Source organism: Tremella mesenterica (genome assembly GCF_000271645.1).
Source record: "Tremella mesenterica DSM 1558 unplaced genomic scaffold TREMEscaffold_1, whole genome shotgun sequence".
Classification (NCBI taxonomy): domain Eukaryota; kingdom Fungi; phylum Basidiomycota; class Tremellomycetes; order Tremellales; family Tremellaceae; genus Tremella; species Tremella mesenterica.
Window position 1 is genome coordinate 2,623,377 of NW_006711225.1, and position 20,717 is coordinate 2,644,093.

The 20,717-nt window shown below is 47.5% G+C and overlaps 9 protein-coding genes across 9 annotated transcripts; 4 read left to right on the forward strand and 5 right to left on the reverse strand.

Moving 5' to 3' along the window:
• Positions 1-1,001: 1,001 nt before the first annotated feature.
• TREMEDRAFT_72832 (uncharacterized protein) lies at positions 1,002-3,859 on the forward strand. Its single transcript, XM_007002090.1, has 10 exons — positions 1,002-1,280; positions 1,346-1,378; positions 1,431-1,625; positions 1,696-1,807; positions 1,858-1,989; positions 2,034-2,078; positions 2,189-2,295; positions 2,344-2,485; positions 2,624-2,802; positions 2,848-3,859. Exons 1-10 carry the CDS (start codon positions 1,102-1,104, stop codon positions 3,614-3,616), a joined length of 1,893 nt encoding a protein of 630 aa, XP_007002152.1. The 5' UTR covers positions 1,002-1,101; the 3' UTR covers positions 3,617-3,859.
• Positions 3,860-3,917: 58 nt separating this feature from the next.
• Positions 3,918-7,869, reverse strand: TREMEDRAFT_72833 (uncharacterized protein). The gene is given in 21 exon segments (XM_007002091.1): positions 3,918-4,137; positions 4,183-4,218; positions 4,263-4,303; positions 4,353-4,474; positions 4,514-4,614; positions 4,696-5,554; positions 5,603-5,725; positions 5,771-5,925; positions 5,945-5,969; positions 6,012-6,052; positions 6,095-6,155; positions 6,199-6,348; positions 6,393-6,499; positions 6,591-6,764; positions 6,880-6,898; positions 6,945-7,085; positions 7,131-7,222; positions 7,263-7,330; positions 7,376-7,478; positions 7,522-7,618; positions 7,658-7,869. 21 exon segments carry the CDS (start codon positions 7,745-7,747, stop codon positions 3,977-3,979), a joined length of 2,766 nt encoding a protein of 921 aa, XP_007002153.1. The 5' UTR covers positions 7,748-7,869; the 3' UTR covers positions 3,918-3,976.
• A 242-nt stretch (positions 7,870-8,111) lies between these two features.
• Positions 8,112-9,873, forward strand: TREMEDRAFT_72834 (uncharacterized protein; the record flags this gene model as incomplete). Its single annotated transcript, XM_007002092.1, has 6 exons — positions 8,112-8,239; positions 8,283-8,388; positions 8,438-8,886; positions 8,934-9,087; positions 9,134-9,232; positions 9,272-9,873. The coding sequence occupies exons 1-6, from the start codon at positions 8,153-8,155 to the stop codon at positions 9,871-9,873; spliced, it is 1,497 nt and encodes a 498-aa protein (XP_007002154.1). The 5' UTR covers positions 8,112-8,152.
• Positions 9,874-10,172: 299 nt separating this feature from the next.
• Positions 10,173-10,570, reverse strand: TREMEDRAFT_58815 (uncharacterized protein; the record flags this gene model as incomplete). The annotated part of the gene is made up of 2 exons (XM_007001350.1): positions 10,173-10,277; positions 10,322-10,570. The coding sequence occupies 2 exons, from the start codon at positions 10,568-10,570 to the stop codon at positions 10,173-10,175; spliced, it is 354 nt and encodes a 117-aa protein (XP_007001412.1).
• A 478-nt stretch (positions 10,571-11,048) lies between these two features.
• TREMEDRAFT_58816 (uncharacterized protein) lies at positions 11,049-11,614 on the forward strand (the record flags this gene model as incomplete). Its single annotated transcript, XM_007001351.1, has 2 exons — positions 11,049-11,282; positions 11,519-11,614. The coding sequence occupies 2 exons, from the start codon at positions 11,049-11,051 to the stop codon at positions 11,612-11,614; spliced, it is 330 nt and encodes a 109-aa protein (XP_007001413.1).
• A 513-nt stretch (positions 11,615-12,127) lies between these two features.
• On the forward strand, positions 12,128-12,675 carry TREMEDRAFT_58817 (uncharacterized protein; the record flags this gene model as incomplete). The annotated part of the gene is made up of 2 exons (XM_007001352.1): positions 12,128-12,433; positions 12,583-12,675. The coding sequence occupies 2 exons, from the start codon at positions 12,128-12,130 to the stop codon at positions 12,673-12,675; spliced, it is 399 nt and encodes a 132-aa protein (XP_007001414.1).
• A 19-nt stretch (positions 12,676-12,694) lies between these two features.
• TREMEDRAFT_72835 (uncharacterized protein) lies at positions 12,695-15,182 on the reverse strand (the record flags this gene model as incomplete). Its single annotated transcript, XM_007002093.1, has 8 exons — positions 12,695-13,209; positions 13,257-13,320; positions 13,452-13,576; positions 13,622-14,062; positions 14,130-14,297; positions 14,401-14,558; positions 14,787-14,918; positions 15,083-15,182. The coding sequence occupies 8 exons, from the start codon at positions 15,180-15,182 to the stop codon at positions 12,847-12,849; spliced, it is 1,551 nt and encodes a 516-aa protein (XP_007002155.1). The 3' UTR covers positions 12,695-12,846.
• Positions 15,183-15,917: 735 nt separating this feature from the next.
• Positions 15,918-18,349, reverse strand: TREMEDRAFT_41890 (uncharacterized protein). The gene is made up of 8 exons (XM_007000903.1): positions 18,129-18,349; positions 17,949-18,080; positions 17,417-17,574; positions 17,151-17,318; positions 16,624-17,028; positions 16,389-16,513; positions 16,252-16,315; positions 15,918-16,206 (listed from the first exon to the last, which is right to left on the reverse strand). Exons 1-8 carry the CDS (start codon positions 18,160-18,162, stop codon positions 16,045-16,047), a joined length of 1,248 nt encoding a protein of 415 aa, XP_007000965.1. The 5' UTR covers positions 18,163-18,349; the 3' UTR covers positions 15,918-16,044.
• A 228-nt stretch (positions 18,350-18,577) lies between these two features.
• TREMEDRAFT_72837 (uncharacterized protein) lies at positions 18,578-20,570 on the reverse strand. Its single transcript, XM_007002094.1, has 3 exons — positions 20,141-20,570; positions 19,147-20,090; positions 18,578-19,098 (listed from the first exon to the last, which is right to left on the reverse strand). Exons 1-3 carry the CDS (start codon positions 20,169-20,171, stop codon positions 18,715-18,717), a joined length of 1,359 nt encoding a protein of 452 aa, XP_007002156.1. The 5' UTR covers positions 20,172-20,570; the 3' UTR covers positions 18,578-18,714.
• Positions 20,571-20,717: the final 147 nt, after the last annotated feature.

Consider the following 20,717-nt stretch of genomic DNA (forward strand, 5'->3'; position numbering starts at 1 on the left):
GCGGGGGATGAAATAAAGACACCACAAACTGATCATTCATCGGCGACCCCCGCTTTCCGATTTGGAGTGGACCAGCATGTCTGTGATCATGAGAGGTGAGACTCACTCCAACCATCAATTCTTCCGAGATCACAAAGACCGACGAGCGGAACGGAGTATTGTCTCCTTCGTACATACATATACTCGAATCTTTTCAGTACGAACACAAAATGCATCACAGTCTCTCCTTCAATCACGGTTCACGATCAAGCGAGGAACGTGTCTCATGCATCGCGACATGTTGCAGGTGACAAGTTTGAAGATACACATCATCGGCCCGTGTCGTGTATCTCCTCAATCCGGATTGAGACCCCGATCAACTCGAGATCGTTTACGCTCACCTTGTACGCTTTTGTCTACGAGGTGAGAATGTAGAGAGGAGAGATCAGAGATAGAAGAGGTTTATTAGACTATTGTCGATCTTCGGAGTCACCGGCCGATCGCTTAGACTGACTCCGCTAAGTTACTGGCTTGATGCATGGATGAAGAGTGGCGCCGCGCGGCGCAGCATCTCACTTTTTTCTTGGCACGTTGGGGTGGGCCACCAAGCATCGAACCAATGTGATGTCTGACCACGGGGGTGGTACTCCATGCAAGTGACTTCGGTGAGATCAGGGCAATCTGATAAGGATCAAAGGAGGGGGGTTACATGCTGGAAGGGCAAGGGAGGAGACTATCCCCCCTTTGACCCGGTAAAATATCCCTGATTTTTTGTAAAAGTCACCATCCATCACCATCGTTCTTTCCAAGAGCGCCACTTGGTTTCTCGTCACTCCGTCACTCTCCCTTCCATGCCCTGCCCTGCGAGACTGTCACAACTTGAGAAGTGCGGGATCAGATGGGGAGGGAAACGGGCCAAGACAAATCCATTTCGGCCTAATCCTCCCCCTATCAGATAAAATGAGAAAAAAATTTAAACTCCGTGTGCCCTGAAAAAGAAAGCTGCTACTAAACAGATTGACGACTTCTTCTCGCTCCACAAAGAGAAAAACGTCATCTTGTTTCTTATTCCTCGTCGTATCAGATTAGAGAAACGCCCTACTTGAAAGTGTTTTTTCAATCATGGCGGTATCTTCACAACATACAAATTACAACACCATGTCTGATACTTACAACTCTACCGAATTGGGGGAAGATAGGAAGAAAACTCGACAAGATGATCAGTTTTATGATGAGTCTGATACTTCCAGTGTTGAGATTTTACCTGGGGTACAGAAAGTCCAAGCCGCTCAAAGTGTCTGGTAAGTTTGCACTTTCACCTTTTCAACTAATCATGTGGGGATCAAGGATCTTTACTGATCTACAGGGGTCTACAAGGACGTTGGTTCCTCTTCATCGGGTGAGTGAGAGATGTCTATTTCATCGAGATGGCTGAACAAAGATTTTGATAGACAAGTTAAAGAGACTGATGAGATCAGAATTGGTCTATCCGCATATATCTATTCTCTAGACGGAACCACCACTTGGCAATATCTTACTTATGCTACTTCATCCGTCCTCAAACATTCTCTCACCGGTACAATCTCCACCGCTCAGGCTATCATCATAGCTGTTGGAAAACCACTCATGGCAAAGTTGGCCGATGTGTGAGTTATTCGTCTCTTTTTTCACCCTATCCAATAATCATTGGGGTACTCCTGGATACTGATTTCATAGTGTTGGTCGAGGTGAAACATTTATCATCGTCACTGTATTATACGTTTTGGGATACATCGTCATCGCTACAGCAAACAACATCAACCAAATCGCAGGTGGAGAGATCCTCTATGTGAGTGTGGATTTCCTTGACTAAAGTACGTTTCTCTGGCTAATCATCAGGCCTTTGGATACACGGGATTGCAGATGCTTCAACAGATCGTCATTGCCGATATGACATCTCTTCGTTGGCGTGGTTTGGTTTCCGGATTGGTTTCCGCGCCATTCATCATCAACAACTTTGTGGCTGCCGAGGTAAGTTCCTTCAATTTTATCTTTATATACCAGCTGACATGAAGATCGCCGAGGGTGTGCTTCCTAATTGGCGTTGGGGTTATGGCATGGTTAGTTGCTCTTCTTTTCCTCCCACTTACACACCTGGTTTTCATGTGCGGAATCTTGTATCTATACACGGAGCAAAAAGTTTTCTCGAAGAGACCGATCTAACAACCAGTTTGCCATTCTCATACCTGTTTCTTTGGCACCTATCATTGTATCTCTCATGTGGGCCCAACACAAAGCTAAACGTCTCATGCGTGCAACTGGTAACACTCGACCAAAGTTAGTTCTCCGCGTAATACTCGGCTTGACCATCTGTTGACTCAATAGGAACTGGAAAGAAACGATTTGGACCACTGCGGTGGATATGGACCTCTTGGGGCTATTGCTAGTCGCCGCCTCCCTGGCTCTCATCTTGTTACCACTTGGTCTCGCACCTTATTCCAGGCGTCATTGGCATACACCCAGTATGGTGAGTTCAGCTTTCTCCTTCTTCTACTTCCTTCTGTTCCTTTACATAGACACTTTGTGACCTTCCTATCGATCAATTGCGTTACAATACAATCTAGATCGCATAGATTGAAAAAAGCTGGAAGAGTGCTGATGTCAGATCGCCATGGTAACCGTTGGCGCTGTCCTCTTCCCCATCTTCCTCATCTACGAATGGAAAGTTCCTCAAAAACCAGTGGTACCAATGAGATGGTTACGTCGTGGACCTATCCTAGGAGCATGTCTCATCGGTTTCTTCGATTTCGTTTCTTTCTATCTTCAATATACCTATCTTTATTCGTCAGTCCTTCCTTCTCCCCTCTAGACACCAAACTGATAATTCAGTTATGTCTACGTGACTCAAAACTGGAGTTATAGAAACCTCACTTATTTCTCCGCCACACAATCCCTCGCACTCACTATCTTCGGTATCACGGGAGGTGCAATCATGTACGCAACTCAAAGATTCAAATATATGCTCCTGATCGGTTTACTCATTCGTCTTCTCGGTGTGGGAATAATGATTCATGCTCGTTCACCAAGTGGTAATACTGCAAGTTTAGTAATGTGTCAAGTTCTTCAAGGTTTAGGAGGAGGTTTCGCCGCTATTTCAATCCAAGTTGCTGCTCAAGCAGCTGTCGCGCATGTAGACGTAGCGACAGTAACAGCTATGGTCTTGTTGATAACAGAAGTCGGTAATTCAGTGGGATCAGCAGTCGCCACTGAAATATGGACGACTTACATGCCTGGTCAACTTGCGAAACATGTCCCTACCACAAATCAGACTTTGTTAAACGAATTATTCGGTAGCACAGTCGATATCGCCACTTATCCACCGGACGACCCTATCAGATTAGGTGCGATTGCTGCTTATCAAAACATTATGCAGAGGTTGGTATTAGGAGCTGTCATCGTGGCTATCTTCCCGCCCATTTTCTGTATGCTCTTCATACGAAATATCCGTTTGACAAGGGCGCAGAACGCCATCGATGGGAGGGATGTAACGGGGAAACCGACGAATGAACCTCATGATATGGTAGATGGGGAGACAGTGGCGACGGAGCATGGCGGACAAGCTGAGTACGACACGACGAGGGAGAGAGAGAGGGTATAAGGGATGGAGTCGAGAACAATGATCAATCGAAGAAGCCGTAAATCAAATAATCAGACATTTATTCTCGAACATCTGTCAGACATCTCGGAAGGTAGGCGAGCGATCGGACAGCAATAGTATCTTGGTGTAGATGGGGAAAGTAAAACCAATGTAATGAGTGAGAGAGGGGTAAGATTTGTCTTTCATTCTTGCAGGAGGAGTTTGGTAGTCGTTACTGCTGAAATGCATCTTATCTTTGCTTGAGCTTCCTCACCTTCTCACTTCAAATCCCTGATTGAATGAAGTACTTGTTGAAGTTGAGATCGACAACAGTGATAGCATGACAACTTGAGTACTTACATGACAGACCACCTCAACAATTCATATCTCCTCCCCTTTCACTCTAGCCTCGACCATCCGTATCCATTTCACCTGAGAACTACCCTTGAAGCTCTTACCCAGCTTCCCGCCCAAGATCGAATCCGCTACTTCTGACTGGGAAAGTATCCGTATTGCCCCACAGAGAGCTTCAGCATTTTTATCTGATCTCATAAGCTTTTTTTGACACACGCAATTCATGTGCTCACCATAAGTGGTGCCAGTCAAGCTGGTATGTGCCAACTCTGCATCATTAGCAACTCTCTTCCACATCGGTATAACCACTCACCTGTTTCTAGTAATCGAGCAATACGGTCGAGAGCTATAAGTCTGTATCGTCAGCATCACATGTCATGGATTGGCAAGAAGATATACGGACCGTTCTTTCCCCGACTCTTTCCGATCCCAGAAATCCCATAGTTCTCTCCCACGCAAAGTCTGCTTGAAAGTAAACAACAAAGCCTGCTTGATACTCTCTCTCGTCGTGTCTCGATTTTCCATCTATATGTCAGTCTTGCGCGTCTTTAGTCAAGGACGCACCAGGATAGGGCCTACTCGCTGGACGGATGGTGGTCGAGCGAATGGGACTTTGAAGGTTGGGTGTAGAGCCGGGGCTCTTCGTCTGGTCATAGGAGTAGACACTATCAGATCAGCTCATATTCATTTCAAAAGGTGAATGGAAGGCCCTGTTCTATTGGATGAAGAAGGATAAAGCAGCTCACCATCATACATAGGAAACAATCCCTTTCCCGTGACGGGCTTGATCTTCCTAAACTCCTCTGCTTGCTTCTTTGACTTCTCAGGAGGCGGGGTGTCAAGAGTGGCATATGTCCCTTCATCCGGACCGACGATGGGTAGACAGTGGATATTCCCGGTCAGTATACGACAAGGGGTATCGCATTGATCCGAATAAGCCTGGGCGTGGTTGAGTTGAATGTCAGATAAGGGTGGGACGGGTGCCTCAGGGGGAGGGTTGGGTCGATTTTTGAGCTTGAGGTTCTTCGCTTTGACTGGGGATTTTTGAGGCTGTTCTGGAAGTGGTGGTGAAGCGGACGTGGAGATGGAACTTTTCTTAGGGGACGAAATCTGGGCAGGGGGACTGATTGGGGATGGGCTGGATGGAAAGGAAGAAGCGCTCTCCCGCGAGACATGCGAGAATATTCGGACGCCTGGGTCAACCATACTTCCAGAAGGACTATCAGATTGATGAAGGAAGAGTGAGTGAGAGTCTTTTGACTTGCGCTTCTTGCCATGGACTAGCCGGGACGATGCAGGAGGGCTGGGACCGCCGGTGTCTAGCTCGATATCAAGCGATGGAATTCGCAGACCAGTGATACCGACAGGTGGTACAGGTCGGCTGTCATCCTCTGGAAATGTCGCTTCAGCCGGCGAGATGAGAGCCTCGGTCAGACGGTGAATTTGAACCAAGGTACTATCCGCCATGTCGTCGGATGCTGGCTCTACTTCCACGATCGTCTCAGGTCGTTGACGTGGTGGTAGTGGTACAACCTGAGACGCCAGCGGTACTTCTTCAGACACTGTACAAGCACGCGTCATGACCACCGCCGCATTCGAGCACACCTTTGGGATCAGTATATCGCTGATGCCAGCAAAGCGTCCATGACTCACATCGCACATGCCAGAACAATAAGCCTTGCGCACTTCGGGGTCTCTATCGTCCATCTGCTCGCCGAAATATCGGCAGATATTTATATGTCGACAGGTGTGAAAGGACTCGGCATACTGCTGCAGCTGGCCAGGTGAGCCTCGCTCTGTCACACAGGGCGAGAGACATACCCGCTTGAAGCTGTTCAGTTGACGTATCTTGTCCGCATCACGTTCAGAGCCTTCGCCTTCTCCAGCGTCTCGTCGAGACTTGGCCAGATTGGCTTCTCGTTCGATCAATCCACGCAAGGTGTACGCATCCTCGCGAGCTGTTCCTTGAGCGATGCCTGGTGGATTGTAACTCACAGTAGTACAAGATACAACGGGACGCCTGGAAGCTCAGCTCATTCTCACATTGGAGTATTCTGCTCACATGTCCATCTCTACCGGCACGCCCTGTCTCCTGATAAAAGCCTGCTTTTCAGCTCATGTCAAGGACCGTCATAAAGAAATCACCCTCGAAACTCTTGGGCATATCCCAGTGGACGACATATCGGACATGCGGAGCGTCTATACCCTGCATCATTAGGAGGCTTTCTGGGCTAATTCCTGCCACTCACCATACCAAAGGCGATTGTGGCTACTATGCACTCAACCTTTCCTTCTTGCCAATCCAGTAACGTCCGTCTCTTCACATCCTCCGGGAGGAGCGCATGAAATGGTCTGGCAGTGATACCCTTTTTGACCAGTGTTCGGACGACATCCTCACACTTCAAATTAGTATCAAGCTTCTCTTGCGAATTTTGAAACTGACAGCAATGCGCGAACGACAGTAGACCAACCCCGACGCACAGGGCAGGGTGACACCTTTTTCCCGATTTCTCTGCATGGCTTCTGCTCTATGACTGCTGATGAAGTCGGCTATCTCCAGCGCTTTGTCTTGGTGCTCAATGACATTACCACGGTACCGCACCTGGATCTGAGCTCGATTTGCCTCTCTGGAAGAACTGACCTCGTAAAACAGGTTCTTTCTGTTGAAGGGTTCCACCCACTGAGCCAAACGGAGTTTCGACAGCTTCAAGGTAGAAATGATGCTTTCGCGGACGTCTTGCGTTGCGGAAGCCGTAAGGGCCGTGACTGGTATATCTGGAAATAGGGTCCGGAATTGGCCTAATTGGCGGTAGGCCTCAGCAAGTCAGCGGAAGCCTGAGGAAAGCAAAGAAGGGCTTACCGGTCTAAACGTCATTCCCCATTCCTTAGACCTTTCAGCTCCAGCCCATCATAATGATCGAGGGACCGACTTACATCTAAGACATGGGCCTTCTTCGTCAGTCATTCTCCACCTAGAATTAGAAAAGGTACCCACCTCGTCTACCACCAAACGAACCAGTTGTTTCTGTTCATATGCTCGCCGAAGATGATATTCGTGTCGCTTACTGAACAGAGACTCTGGTGTAAGATACAGCAGCCGAAGTTCTGGGTGTCCCATAGTCAGCTGCCGTTTGATCTACGAGATTTTCAACATTATCGACCCATGAGGCAAACCACTGACCTCTGCCTCCTCGTCTTTTGGAGTCTTTTCGCATAGTACGGCGGCCTTGATCCCTCGCTTCCGCAGCCCTTGAAGTTGGTCTTCCATCAAGGCTTCACTGTCAGCTCGGAAGGGTGTAGAGTCACATCTCACCAATAAGAGGGGATACCACAAGGGTTACCCCGTGCTCCATTGCGATGGCCGGTACCTGGAAACATATCCTGTCTCGATTAGAGCAGCCCAATCGAGCAGTCCAAAGAACCTACGATTTTCCGAGTCCAGTGGGAGCGACCACCAAAACATCACATCCGCCCATGACATGAAGACATATGTCGAGCTGAGGTCCTCGGAAAGAGTCATAGCCCCAATCTGCGCGTAAGCTTATACATCAATTATTGAAAGAACCACTCACATTCCTGTAAGATCTTCCTCAGTGCAAACTCATTCTCTTGAGCTGATGGAACTCGCTTCCACTTTCGTTTGGCTGGACGAAAGTTGTTTCTTGCATGCTACGGAGTCAGTTGAGCTTAATGGTCTCGATAACTCACCTGCGTGGAGCCCACGAGATTGGGATACACACTCGCCACTGGAGTACTGGAGGGAAGACTTAGAGCGTTGGATCGTTCCTCCAACAACATCACGATGCAGAACGTTTGAGATAATTCTGACGGTTTCCTTTATATATTTGTGGCTCCTCTCATTCTGTCCCTTTCCATGATCACTCCATGAGTTGATGACAGGCAGCTTGAAACGTAACAATTGAAAGATGCAGTGGAAAGTTTGTCGGTTGACTGGATCGGAAAGACAGTCGCGCAAGTCAGCGAGCCTACTCAACTACCCTACTTGTGCCTTACCTTCGCACGCCTACTACTTCCCCACCCTTTCCCCACTCTTTCCCCAATTGGAATGCCAAACGCCGATGGCCCAATTCTCCATCTGTAAGTATTTCTCATCGTTGCATCGGCCACTGGCTACTAGGGTAGTGATCGTCAACGTTGGGATATATAATCTCCCACAGCTGCCTACCACACCATAGCTTCGGCATGGGGAAGATCGATCCAGATATTCAGCTGCTTCGATCGAGTGTCGAGCTGCCCAATGGTCGCATCGTTCCCAACCGATTGGTGAAGGTGGGTATCTCCTTTATCCGATCCAGTCAACTAACATCGGCAGGTGGCCATGGAAGAAGGTATTGGATGGGGAGGCGGTCTTCCTGACCAAAGGCATTGTCAGCTGTATCGAACATTTGCTTCAGGAGGATGGGGTATGATCATCACCGGTAAGTCCTGGATCCCCTTTCGACATTAGATCTCAGCTCACATTTGTAGGTAACGCGCACGTTGACCCAAGTCAACTTGCTACCCCACATTGCAGATACATACCCGATGACTCGATTGAAACAATACAGGCATACAAACGACTTCGAGACGTCACTCTGGCTGGGGTTCCCAGCGAACAAGAACCTCCTCTTCTCCTCATCCAATTGTCCCATGCGGGATTGCAATCGTCGGCGACTTATTCGTTCTCCCGTCCACCATGGGAGCCTGCGGTGGCTCCATGTTCTGAAAGACCGGACATGGGAGATAGTGTCTTGGGCTGCATCATGGGACGAGTCCTGTGGCCCTTCAAGAGCAGAGCGATTGAAGATTCCGCCGAGTGGTTCAAGATCGTCGATCTGTTCATCAAATGTGCCATAGTGGCTGAAAGAGCAGAATGGGATGGAGTTCAAATACACAGTGCCCATGGGTATCTTTTGGCATCATACATATCACCTTTGGTGCGTTCTGAGATTCTGTCCGGTCGTACATGTGATTGATCAATCAGACCAACCCCGATCCTCGTCCTTTACCAACGGTCCCAAGTACAGTACCCTTAAGACTACATCTTCTCTATCTCATACTCGATGGCATATGTCGTGCCACTCAGAAATCATTCATCAAAGCGCTGAAGATTAATAGTTCTGACTTTGTCCTTGGTGGTCAGTCCTCTGGTGCTTCGATTCCCGATGGCATGTTGATGTAAAGGACTCAATGAGGCAGAATCGGCTGATCTCATCAGAGAGATCGTCAGTTGGAGTATGGTAGACATTTTAGAGGTATCTGGAGGGAGCTATTCAAACCCTAGTAAGCGTCATATTCCATAGATTCCGTTCTGACGTGAAGCTTTCGCAGAGATGGAAGCGCCGTCTCCTTCCCTCAACCGTCAATCGCTATTCGCCAACTTCACTAAATCACTCCTACCTCAGCTCCCTCAACCCCCGAAGGGACCTGCTATCCTCTTGACGGGTGGTTTACATTCTCGACCTCTCATCGCAGACAGTCTTCGAAACGCATGTCATCTGGCAGGAATCGGGCGCCCTGCATGTCTTCAACCAGCATTGCCTCTGGAGGTGCTGTTGAATCCTGAGATTGAGCGTGAAGATGCTTATGTGGGGGGTTACACGATCTCGGGAGGTGAGACTATGAAGTGGGTTCTGGGAGGAGGATCTTCGAAAAAGCCTTCACAAAGAGACAAGTCTGCATCTGGTCTGGCGAAAAACGGAAACGGAAAAACTGGTATACCCTTGGTGGGAGCCGGGGTCTCAACGATGTGGCATGAATGGCAACTCCATCGGATCGCACGTGGAGCCAAGCCCGATGCGGCTATGGATTGGTTATGGGGTGGACTGGTGAAGGAGGGAATATGGTGGGGCCTGCTCGGTGGAGGACCTTTGGAATGGTGTCGTCGGACGCGGCAGGAACTCGAGGATCAGAAGCTAGACTAGTCCGCCGTCCTCACTGTCCTAACTCCTAAACACCGATCTCATTTTATCGCGGTATCACTATGGAAAGCAAACACGACACATGTTGTACGTATCTCTCATCCATGGATATTGTTGTATGGTTGTCATCTGACCCTGTTACGTCAGTGTCCGGTCGCAATCAACATCAGTCAGCTGACCTCAGAATAAGCAAGTGATTTATCAGTCGCCGAGCAAACGAAAGCTTTCATAAGATACACACTTATATATCGTCGACCTTTCGTCCCAATCATTTCGATTGTATTTCGATAATTGACCTGTCCTTACCCCTGCGCATCCCCTCTGACGGCCTTACACGCCTTGTCTCGCAAATTTCCCTTTCTCCCAGCCTGTAGAGCATTGCTCATCTGCTGCTTGCTGACTTCAAACTACCTCATCAGCTCTCATCAGCCCCCTTTCAGCGAAAACTCACCTCGATCGCAAGCTGCTCAAGACTGGCATTCTTTAGACCGATGGCAAGCACTCGTTCGATGAGTTGCTCTCGCTTGTCTGGATCCCAAGTCCCGTTGTCGTTCTTTGTCTGAGAGGCTTTTCTTTTCTTTGGAGAGGGGGTCGGAGCCGGTGTCAGATTAGGCTTCTCTTCCCGAGTTGAAGAAGGGGAAACGGGAGGTTTGGTTTCTCCCTCTTCGTCTGAAGGTGTGAAAGTGGAACGTTTGACCATCTATCATGTCAGTGAGATTCAATCACAGGTGTTTGACTTACTTTCAAAATTTGGTAAGCTACTTTGTGATGTTGTGAAGGGAAGAAGTTGAAAGGGAAGTACTGTAAGCTCAGAGGGTTTTCTCGTCAGCCTTTCGTATGTACAGTAGATTGGCTTGATTGGGAATCTGGCATAAAAGGGTCCTTGATTCCTGATCCGAGGAAACCCACTAGTAGGTTGTCACCTTGACGACCGCTACCGATCTTGTATGACTCCTCTCCTTTGGGTGTCCTCACTCTTATCGATCGACGTCACTAGCTTGGAATGTACGCAGTATGCCAACAGTTATCTTCACAACGGTACAACGGGCCATGCGCGGGCCAAATCGTACATTATCGCCCACCGGTCACCGCTACGCTCTTCCTTTCCTCGTCATCCTCTCTCACTTCAACATCTCTGCAGGGACACTTTACACCCTACAAAGTCGGTAACTCGCGATATGCCCAGCACCAAACGTGAATCTTCTTCTTCCCCTAACGACCCCTCCACCCCTTCTCCTAAGCCCAAAAAAATCAAGTCGTCTCCCTCTTCATCTACCACACCTAAGAAAGAAAAGACGTCGGGAAGTAGAGGAGAATTTGGAAAGTTGACCGATGCCATGAGGGCGGAATTGTTAGATGAAGTGATTGCACATGGTGCTAAAAGTGTTAATCTTGAAGAGATTGCTCAGAGGGTGAGTCATTTCTTCCCTTCTACTTCTCATACATTTTCTCTATCCTGTCTCACTCAAGCTCACTCACTTGTCACATGCCACCCGTCTGGACACACGTTTTTGCTCTCTCCCACTCGACGATCGACGAGGAGCTACAGTGTCGATGGGAAATTGTGACGTGCGATAAGAAGGAACGAACGACAACACATGTGGTTATGAAGAAAAGAGATTAAAAGTATGAAAATGGCTGATGTCAGTTCGGAGTGAAGAAATCTCAATTGATAGATCAACTGAAACCGAATCGTACCAATATCCGATCTAAAGCTGTCAAAGCTATTGCTAGTGGTGCATAAGGATACGTAATTTTAAACATAGTTTCCGGTACATACAGCGTGTATATATGGTCTTGCGACGATTATGCGATGGAATGGTCGAAAAGACCAAAAGGGTTAAAGTGTGAAAGGGTAGAGAAAGAATGAAAGAGATGCATCTTGATCCGTGCGACGCATATTGAATCCTTAAGCCTATGTGACCATCCCATAGATCATTTGACTATCCTACGATCTTTCATCTAGACAACTAGCCTTCGTAAAGTAATCGCGAGTAATTCGGGTACGCCCACTTTCAGGATACTGTACCCCACCATTAAGTCGGAGGGTACGAATTATGATCAAGTTGAGATTTTAGCTCAAAGGACTTTTTGGTTGTCATGGTTACTGTACTTGACCTGAAAAAGTCATTTACCTCTTTCCCCTTTTATCCGCTCAGACTATAAGTCACCTTCTACAAAATCATTCTCACACTATTCCATCGATCCATCATCTACATAAAACCAAGTCGTGTTTCTACCAAAGAGAAATATCAACATGCCTTCCAAAAGATCTCATTCAGTAACTTCTGAAGATATGGAAGGAGAAAACGAAGAAGAAGAATTCAAACCTTCCATTTCACCTTCTCCTCCTATCACACCTAAGAAAACCAAAGTTGATCCGAAATCACCAAAATCGAAAACTCCAAAGACTCCTCGAACTCCAAAAGCGAAGATTGAGAAAGGTGAGAATGGAGAGAAAGGTGCTAATGGAGTTTGGACAAGTGAGAAAAAAGGAGAATTCATGGATGAGATCATTGCTGTTGGATATAAGAATGCCGATCTGGATTCTTTAGCCACTAAAGTGAGTTTATAACCTACATTGTTTTGGTCAATCTCCCTCAGGAAGCTACCTCACTGCAGAGTAAAGGGATTCGGATGGAGTTTGAGCATTTGATAACAAGAGTGGATAGATGGGGAAGATAAATTGAGTGAATTGGCTGACGTTAACAGCTCGGAATGAACAAACGTCAATTAATCGATCAACTCGTTCCCAATCGTTCCAACCTTCGAGGAAGAGCCGTCAAAGCTATCTCAGTAGATTAAATCAACAACCAAACAATGGACATACCGACATTTCATACATACACCTCGACAATTCAAATTATTACAACTCGAAACCCCCGATCTTCCTGTGTGATATACCACTGGTTATATAAACAAATTTTTCATATGTATCCAAACATTATTTTGACCTGTTTTCCTTCTTCTTCTTCTTCACGCGGCGTGATACTGATAATACGGAGTCTTATCCTTCTTTCCATTCCAAACATGATCTTTATCCCCAAAACTGTACTTTCGTTGTAACGCCCTGACCAAAAGACTAGTATCGATATACCTCTTTTTCTCCATCTCGACAGGATCGGGAACATAATCTTTCGGACGTTGTTTCGGTTTGACACTACCCCAACCGTCGAAAGGCTCGACTTTATCCTCACCGTTGAATCGGGCGAGGAAGTAGTCGGGGTCGAAAAGTGTCCCAGATTTGACTTTCTTTACCATAAATTCAGGTAGGTGAGCATCCCCAATAAGAGGAAGAGTCATATATCCTCTTCCGTACTCTGGACCCATGGGTAGAAGCTATAGAGGTCACTTTAAGATAAGCAGAGATGGGAGGGAGAACTTACCATTCCATGCATGACGGGACGTTTGTATTTCCTCACAGGTAGGTTGTGTACTTCCGCGAGAATGCTGAAATATCAGCGATCCAGCCAGTCACAGACAGACCCACACATATCTCGTCCGTCACGAAGAATGAGAAGAGAGGGCTCCGAACATAAGAGTGGGGGATGATATACAGTACATGTATATGTATGACTCACTTCGGCGCAACCCCTTCTCCATCTGCTTTAGCGCCTTGCATCGTCTTCCAACCCGGTGTAGAACAACAGTCCCCAATGGCATAATAACCTCCTTCGAGGATGGAACCGATATTGGTCGATCGAACCTGTGTCTTGTCAACCCTGCCCCTTACAACAACCTTGACACTCACCCGAAGAAACTCATCCACTCTTATCATCCCACTAATCAACGCTCCCTTATCCACAGCCTCTACCAAACGCACATTGAACCTATTCCCGACACTGATGAACACATAATCAGCCACCACAGTCCTACCGCTTCTCAAACGAATACTCTTGATCCCATCTTGAGGACCTGCAACCCCATCCCACCCATTGGGCAGATCAGTCGAAGGGACAGCCCTTTCATTCGTGATGATCTCAACGTGATGATCATTGAGTAATTTGGTCAAAGCAGCGGAGAGCTTCGGGTTAGCAGCAGGGGCGACGTAGTGCTGGTCTGCTGCTTGAGACAAGGTGGTATTGTCAAACATGTTGTTGAGGTCAGGCGCGGAGGAGACAAAGCGTTCGAGGATACGAGGACCATCGTGTATGACAGTGATTCCGGTGTTGGGATGTTGAGAGCGGATTTCCTACAAGTGTCAGCTTTGATTTTACATACTTGGTTCGCCAATTGTCAAAAGAATAGAATCTACTCACCCCGGCCATTTCTATGCCCACTGGACCACCGCCGATGATGACCACTCTGGTTGCAACAGCGATCTCGCTTTGCATCTGAATGAGGATAGATTCAGCGTCGGCTTGACTGGCGCCATTCTGAACTCGCATAGGGCTTGCTTGGGAGGAGCCTGTGGCTAAGACCGCTTTCTTTCGAGTCAGCTGACGGGTTTATCAAGTCATAGTTGCGGTAACTGCGTCTAATTCTTCCGTTCAAATGAGGTGTGGAGATGAGAAGTCAATAAAAACTCACAAAAAATGGGACTACCCGACTACCTTCAAAAGGTTTGTCCAACACCACCGCATCTTTACGAAGTTTCACCACTCGTGTACCAGGAACGACCCGATGTCTTGAGTCTTTAGGAAATACCGTTTCTTGGGTGAAGGGGCGAAAGATCTTTTTCTCCCATCCTAAGACTGTTTAGCTGTGCTGTCCCTCTTCTTGACAGCTTGTCTAGAGGCTTGGACGAGGATGTGTGCCACATGAGAACCCTGAGAACAGCAACCACTGTAGATCAAGTCGTAGTGGAAGAAGCAGAGGGAAATGAAATTAGGACAGGCCTAAGAGCGTGATGTGCATGTACAGCCGAATGGGTGTAGAGTAAAGATGCAATGTGAGGACGAGGTCGCGTGACTCACCGGGTCGGACAGACGCTCGTAATGATCCCAAGGGCCAATAAGAAAAGTCCAAAGCATCAATGAGTATAATTCGATGAGTTTCAGGTAACTTGTGCATCAACTCATCGGTGAGTGTATGACCAGCGACGCTTGCTGTAAATTAGCACTCTGTACTGTACAAACTCCCGTTACTTCCTTCCAATTCACATATTCCATCGAAACCTGCACCTAGCACCTCATAGCTACTAGCTGCATCTCGATCTCTCAATATCGATGGTCAGAAACAGTGAGAGGATCAGATAAGAGTGATCACTCACCACCTATAATGACGATATTCTGTAGATGATGTATATGTTCTACCGGACCGGAAGACAAAGTCGACTGGTCCGAGAAAGAGATACTTTTCCCAGATGACATCTCCTTTCTCCAACTAATCGTTGAGTTTATATTTGTCCAGCCTGTGCTCGGTGTGTATCAAATAGCACGATGAATATACCAAGTCGTTAAGAGTAGAGAATGACGGGAAAGATGTCGAAAAGATGAAGAAGGGAGGAGATATACTCAGGTTGTGGGACTCGCATCTCTACCTCGGAGCTCTGGGACATGAACTTGGCAGGGCGTATTGAATGAAGGCGTGGGAGAAGCGAGTGGAGTGTGTAGGAGTGAAGGGATCTATCAAGGCCGTTAAAGTGATGATGAAAGAAAAGGAAAGGAAAGGTGATATTTGAACCGCTACCTGGCTACCCGACATCTTGGGTCCGACTCCGACGGCCGACGAAATGATGGGGATACGCACGGGCCTTGTGTCATCAGAGTTACAGTCGAGGAAAGAGGAGGGAGGAGGAAAAGGACGTCCTTGGTGGTTTCCCTTTATCTTTCCTCTTACGGACGTGACACACAGTGTGGTTTTTGTCACCTCCTAAACTCCTGATTAGCTTTGAGGTGAGTAACTCTGGACACTGCTCTGGTACCCAGGCACTCAGAGTGTGAGGACTTTCGACAAAGGAAAGGGTGAGGATATCTGCGGAATCAATATTCTACAGGTACTTACTTACTCGACAAAGCGAATAACGGACCGATCAGGATGATACGAAAGACACGTACATTCCGTCTGTCAGTCATAGGCTCATAGCCCAGGAAGAGTGAGAGTGAGGAGAATGAATAAATTCATCATACACACAATCTCATCCGTCGAGAGTCCATCGTACAAGTACAGATATCCATCATCGCCCAGATCAACCGGGGACACACACCTTCAGTCCTCAATCGAAAATCTCTCTCATTCCACAGATTCTGCACCCTGGAACAACTTCAAGAAACCACCCGTGAAGAATAAATCCGTCCCTTTGGCTTTCTTCACCATAAACTCAGGGAAAAACACATCGCCTAGAAGTGGGAAGGTGACGTAGCCTCGTCCGTGGGCAGTACCAATGGGTATAAACTTTCCTCAGCTAAGTCATTGAAGGGAAATAGAGAATGAACATACCAATCCATGCATTTTTGAACGTTTGTATGGTTTAGCAGGACGAAGTTTGCAATCTGCTACGATACTATCATTTAGTATTTGTCTTTTCTCACTTGATCATACAGAGAGATATGGAATGGAGGAGATGATGTACTCACATTGGTGCCAGACCTTGAGCGTCCGCCTGAGCTCCTTGAGAAGTCTTCCATCCGGGAGTGGAGGAACAATCACCTATGGCATAATAATTTTCTTTAAGCGGTGATTCGGGTGAAGTAGAGGTAATCTGGTGATCAGCATTTTCCACACAGCCCTCTATAGTTTACATAACCTCCTCATTTCAGACGGTTCTCTCTAGAAAGTGAACCATGAAGTAGACAGGAAGGATAAACCCACTCGGAGATACTCATCCACATGAATCAGGGATCCCGCCAAAGCACCAGTATCCGCTCTTTTTACCAAATCAACATTAACCTTATTCCCCACACCAAGGAAGACGAAATCGGTTTCTACGCTCTTCCCACTTCTCAATTTGACCTCTTTGATCCCTCCTTGAGATCCAATGGATCCGTCCCATTCTCCCGGAATGTCAGAAGAGATTGCGCGATCATCGAGGATGACATCGATTTTGATTTCTTTCATGAGCCCACTGAGCGCTTTGGACAATTTAGGATTGACAGGGGGCATCGTCCATGGACTAGGGGTATCTTCTGGATTAGGAACGGGCGGTGAGGATTGAAGTAAGGCAGGACCGTCATGTATGATGGTTATGCTGGTGTCGGGATACATGTCATGAATTTCCTACAAACGTCAGCGACCTTCCGTCATCGATCCTGTTCAGTCCTGTTAGTGGCTTTGACTGAGAAGCGATATCTAGCTAGACGAGTTGGGTAAGGCATGGAGGAAGAAAGAAGACAACTTACACCAGCCATTTCTACCCCGACAGGACCTCCACCAATGATAACAACCTTAGTAGCTTGTTTGATATCCTCCTGCATCTTGACCAAGCGTGCTTCCGCTTCAGCGGCCCCTTCCCTACCTTGTGGACGCATGGGAACGGGTTGAGAAGCGCCAGTCGCGATAATACATTTCTGCATGTCAATACCTTCCCCACACTTCAGCCTCAAAACTTCATGCCTAGACAAGGAAGCCAAGAAGTAAAAAAGATCAGAAGGAATTCAAAACTCACGAAGAATGACAACTCTGTACTCCCTTCAAATGGCTTCTCAAGGATGACAGATCCTTTCTTCAATTCTATCACCTTGTTACCAGGTACCATCCGATGCGGTGAGTCTTTTTGAAACACAGTATCTTGAGTGAGAGGTCGAAGGACTTTCTTCTCCCATCCTGAGATATCAGTAATGAGTTCTCCCCTCGTATGCTTCGTAAAGCTACCGAGATTTAGTACTCCTTTGGGCGTACTTGTACCAATCTATGATAGGAACCGACCACATCATCACATATCTCGCCGGAGACTCTTTAGACGTACGACAAAGGTGAAGTTGTGAACGAGCTCCAACCTCTTATGTATATGCATTCATAGGCCAATGAGTTCAAAGGGGAAAGAGGGACCCGGTGACAGCGGAAGAAAGGATGGCGAACGGCACAGCTGGGACGAGGATGATCGATAGCCCATTGGAAGAGATATTAATACAGACGGCTCATATCACAGTATTGTTGATAAAAAGAAGGACTAGAGGAATTTCAGGATAATCACTCACCTGGTACAACAGCAGCACGTAAACCTGATATAGGCCAATAAGAAAATTCCAAAGCGTCCACCAAGATGATCCGATGAGTAGCAGGGATGATAGGTACTAAACTATTGGCCAATGTATGTCCAGCTACAGAAGCTGATTTGTCAATCTTTATTCAGAATGGGAAAAACGGGAAAGACTGACCACCTATGATAACGATATTGTGGACGTCTGACATGATGTGAATGGGGGTTTCCGGATTATACGGAGTTGTCGCTATGAGTTATGTGATCGGGTGATAGGTGCGCGGTGCGGTATTGAATCACTATGTTATTCAATGAACACAAGGACAGAGATTTTTGAATATACTGTTACAAGACTAGATATGTACTGCAGATGAAGAGCAGGGTTGAGGATGAATGATGGTGGGAAGGGACGTAAAGCTACTAGCTACTTGTGGGTTGCTTTAATGAGGATTTAGGATACCTTAGTGTAGGTGAATTGACAGGCGCGACCGTCGGTCATACAACCCTCGTCGATGGGAATTCTTACTAATGACATGCCCAATCCTCTCCTCTCCCGCCTTCTCCTTCTGTGGACAAGAAGAGTGAAGCAACTCATACATTGCGACTAGTGACAAAGCATGACTGATTGGAAACACGACGTGCATGTTCTACCCACGAACCCCTAACCCGATTGACAGCACACCGCGTATGACCATTTCGCCCCTAGCATGATTCCTCGATTAACCGCTTACATCTGAAACCAATCGCCCGTTTACGCTACAGATTCATTTCGACTGCTGAACAGCTAGATCTTCGAGTCTCTGCTCCAACCCTTTCCCCAAACCTTCTCTATCCCATTCAGCCTCTAAACCCAGACCGCCCACTCTCCCGGTTGGTTCCCAGCTCGGACCGGATTTATCGTTACCACCTAATGGGATGAGATTGGGTGCCACGACTGGTGAGCGGTTCGCAAGGTTCGGAGAGATGGTTCCGGGTAGATGATCAGGTGATAGGTTGCCAGAAGTAATGTCACCTAGAGAAGTTATCGATGTCGGGACGGAAAGGAGGAGATCGTTGTAGGATATGAAAGAGACTCGTCTTTTCTCCTTTGGTGTCAGATGATTCGGTATGGCTGTTGGTGGTGTAGGAGCGAGAGCGGGAGAAGGTAGCTGTGACACATCAGCATTTTCGCATAAGTGTTGAATCGATAGACTCACATCTTCTTGATGTCCCTCTTCCTTTTCCTTCTCGCCGACGAAGGCCAAAGGGGGAGAATGAGTGAACGAGTTTGACCACCCTCCTGGTACTTGTGGACCTGTACTGACTCTTCCTGGCATAGAAGGACGAGCGACACCATTGGTCGGACTGGTACTCGGACTCGCACTGACCATTGACAGCTGCTGCGTCTGGAGTTGACCTAAGATGGGCGGACTTTGCCATGGAGAAGCCACGAGTGAACTTCCTCTAGATGCAGCGCCTGTAGGACTGGGTGAACGCGAATGTATAGTCCCGAAGCCAGCTGTCTGTCCCGCTACAACGACAGGACTTGTCGATACCCTTCTACCTGTTGAAATGTTTTGCAGGCTGGAAGAAGATTGTCTAGCCATGCCCAAACCAGAATTAAGACTAGGAGCTTCGATTTCTACTTTCTCGCGTGCCTCTGGAGTGTTATCTCTCAAAGCTTCAACGGCATCCAACAAGGCGGCGGGAACAGCTTGATCCATCGCGCTGCCATGTAGACGAGAAGGCTTGTGATGTAAGGTATGAGCGGTGGCGGGATTTGGATTTATCGATAACGAAGCTACAGGAGCAGGTTCAATGTCCCTCTCGAAGATTGCAGAAGTGGAAGAATGTATACTGGCTGGAGAAGAAGGACGAGAGAGATGATGAGGATAAGGAGGATGAATTGGTACGGGAGATCCCCCAGGAGCCGAGGGAGAAGAGAGATGTTTTGGGATGGGTTGGAGGAGAGGAGGACCATCTGAAGATGGTGAACGTTGCATTCCGGACAGTGGCAAAGTTTGAATGGGTGAACGAGAAGGTGAACCCGTACGGGAAGGTCGTGGAGAATGGGTTTTATGAGGAGTTCGAGTCCCACGACGGGGAGTATCGGGTTCTCGAGGGTCGGATTCTGGTCGAGGGGGAGGAAGGTCGACTGGAGCTATCATGGTGAGTGGCGTTGATTCTTAGATATAAAAAAGAAGGACATACCTAGATGAGCACCGGGCGGGACGAGAGTCATACTGCAGAGGTCTTTCAAAGGAAGCCTCGTGGGTTTGTTCTGGATGGTTGATTCGCGAGGGATCACTCTACTTGTAGTAGTGCTGATCACTGTGTCGCTGTAAACTTGACTTTCAAAAGACGAAAATCGCTGAAAGATTATACAGATATATAGTAAGTTGGTGATCGTCTAAGAAATGGATGATAAATCCTGTCGATTCCGGCCGTTCGGGGATGAGACTTGGAAGTCGTAAGGGGGATCGACCGATACACACAGCTTTGGCTGACGGGCTTCTGTGCTGATTTACTTGTGAGAAATGATGTGAAGAATCAATTTGACCAAAAGACCCCGAATGGAATGCGGCTGTACCGGACGATCAATGTGAGATAAGGAAAGAGGGATTTCTTTGTATGGGGCGACGAGATCGGAGGATGTAAGGGGTAAAGAGGGTGAGTGGTGGATTGGTGGTATACTCGAAGCTTAACCGCCACTGCCCGCATTCGGTTGCAAGAACAGCCGGAACCTTTTCTCTCAACCACTAAGCTTTAAATAAGGGGATCCATTAAA

What these genes read in the sequence shown, in the direction of transcription:
- TREMEDRAFT_72832 (XM_007002090.1), top strand. Translation starts at nt 1,102, where the DNA reads ATGGCGGTATCTTCACAACATACAAATTACAACACCATGTCTGATACT. An exon ending in CAAGCCGCTCAAAGTGTCTG is followed by an intron (nt 1,281 to 1,345) that starts GTAAGTTTGCAC and finishes ACTGATCTACAG; the next exon opens with GGGTCTACAAGGACGTTGGT. An exon ending in CGTTGGTTCCTCTTCATCGG is followed by an intron (nt 1,379 to 1,430) that starts GTGAGTGAGAGA and finishes AGATTTTGATAG; the next exon opens with ACAAGTTAAAGAGACTGATG.
- TREMEDRAFT_72833 (XM_007002091.1), bottom strand. Translation starts at nt 7,747, where the DNA reads ATGTTGTTGGAGGAACGATCCAACGCTCTAAGTCTTCCCTCCAGTACT. An exon ending in CCCACTGGACTCGGAAAATC is followed by an intron (nt 7,331 to 7,375) that starts GTAGGTTCTTTG and finishes TAATCGAGACAG; the next exon opens with GATATGTTTCCAGGTACCGG. An exon ending in AACTGAACAGCTTCAAGCGG is followed by an intron (nt 5,726 to 5,770) that starts GTATGTCTCTCG and finishes TCACCTGGCCAG; the next exon opens with CTGCAGCAGTATGCCGAGTC.
- TREMEDRAFT_41890 (XM_007000903.1), bottom strand. Translation starts at nt 18,162, where the DNA reads ATGTCAGACGTCCACAATATCGTTATCATAGGTG. An exon ending in CAATATCGTTATCATAGGTG is followed by an intron (nt 18,081 to 18,128) that starts GTCAGTCTTTCC and finishes TTGACAAATCAG; the next exon opens with CTTCTGTAGCTGGACATACA. An exon ending in GTTCAAAAATGCATGGATTG is followed by an intron (nt 16,207 to 16,251) that starts GTATGTTCATTC and finishes AGCTGAGGAAAG; the next exon opens with TTTATACCCATTGGTACTGC.
- TREMEDRAFT_72837 (XM_007002094.1), bottom strand. Translation starts at nt 20,171, where the DNA reads ATGACTCTCGTCCCGCCCGGTGCTCATCTAG. An exon ending in CCCGCCCGGTGCTCATCTAG is followed by an intron (nt 20,091 to 20,140) that starts GTATGTCCTTCT and finishes TCACCATGATAG; the next exon opens with CTCCAGTCGACCTTCCTCCC. An exon ending in AAGAGGGACATCAAGAAGAT is followed by an intron (nt 19,099 to 19,146) that starts GTGAGTCTATCG and finishes GATGTGTCACAG; the next exon opens with CTACCTTCTCCCGCTCTCGC.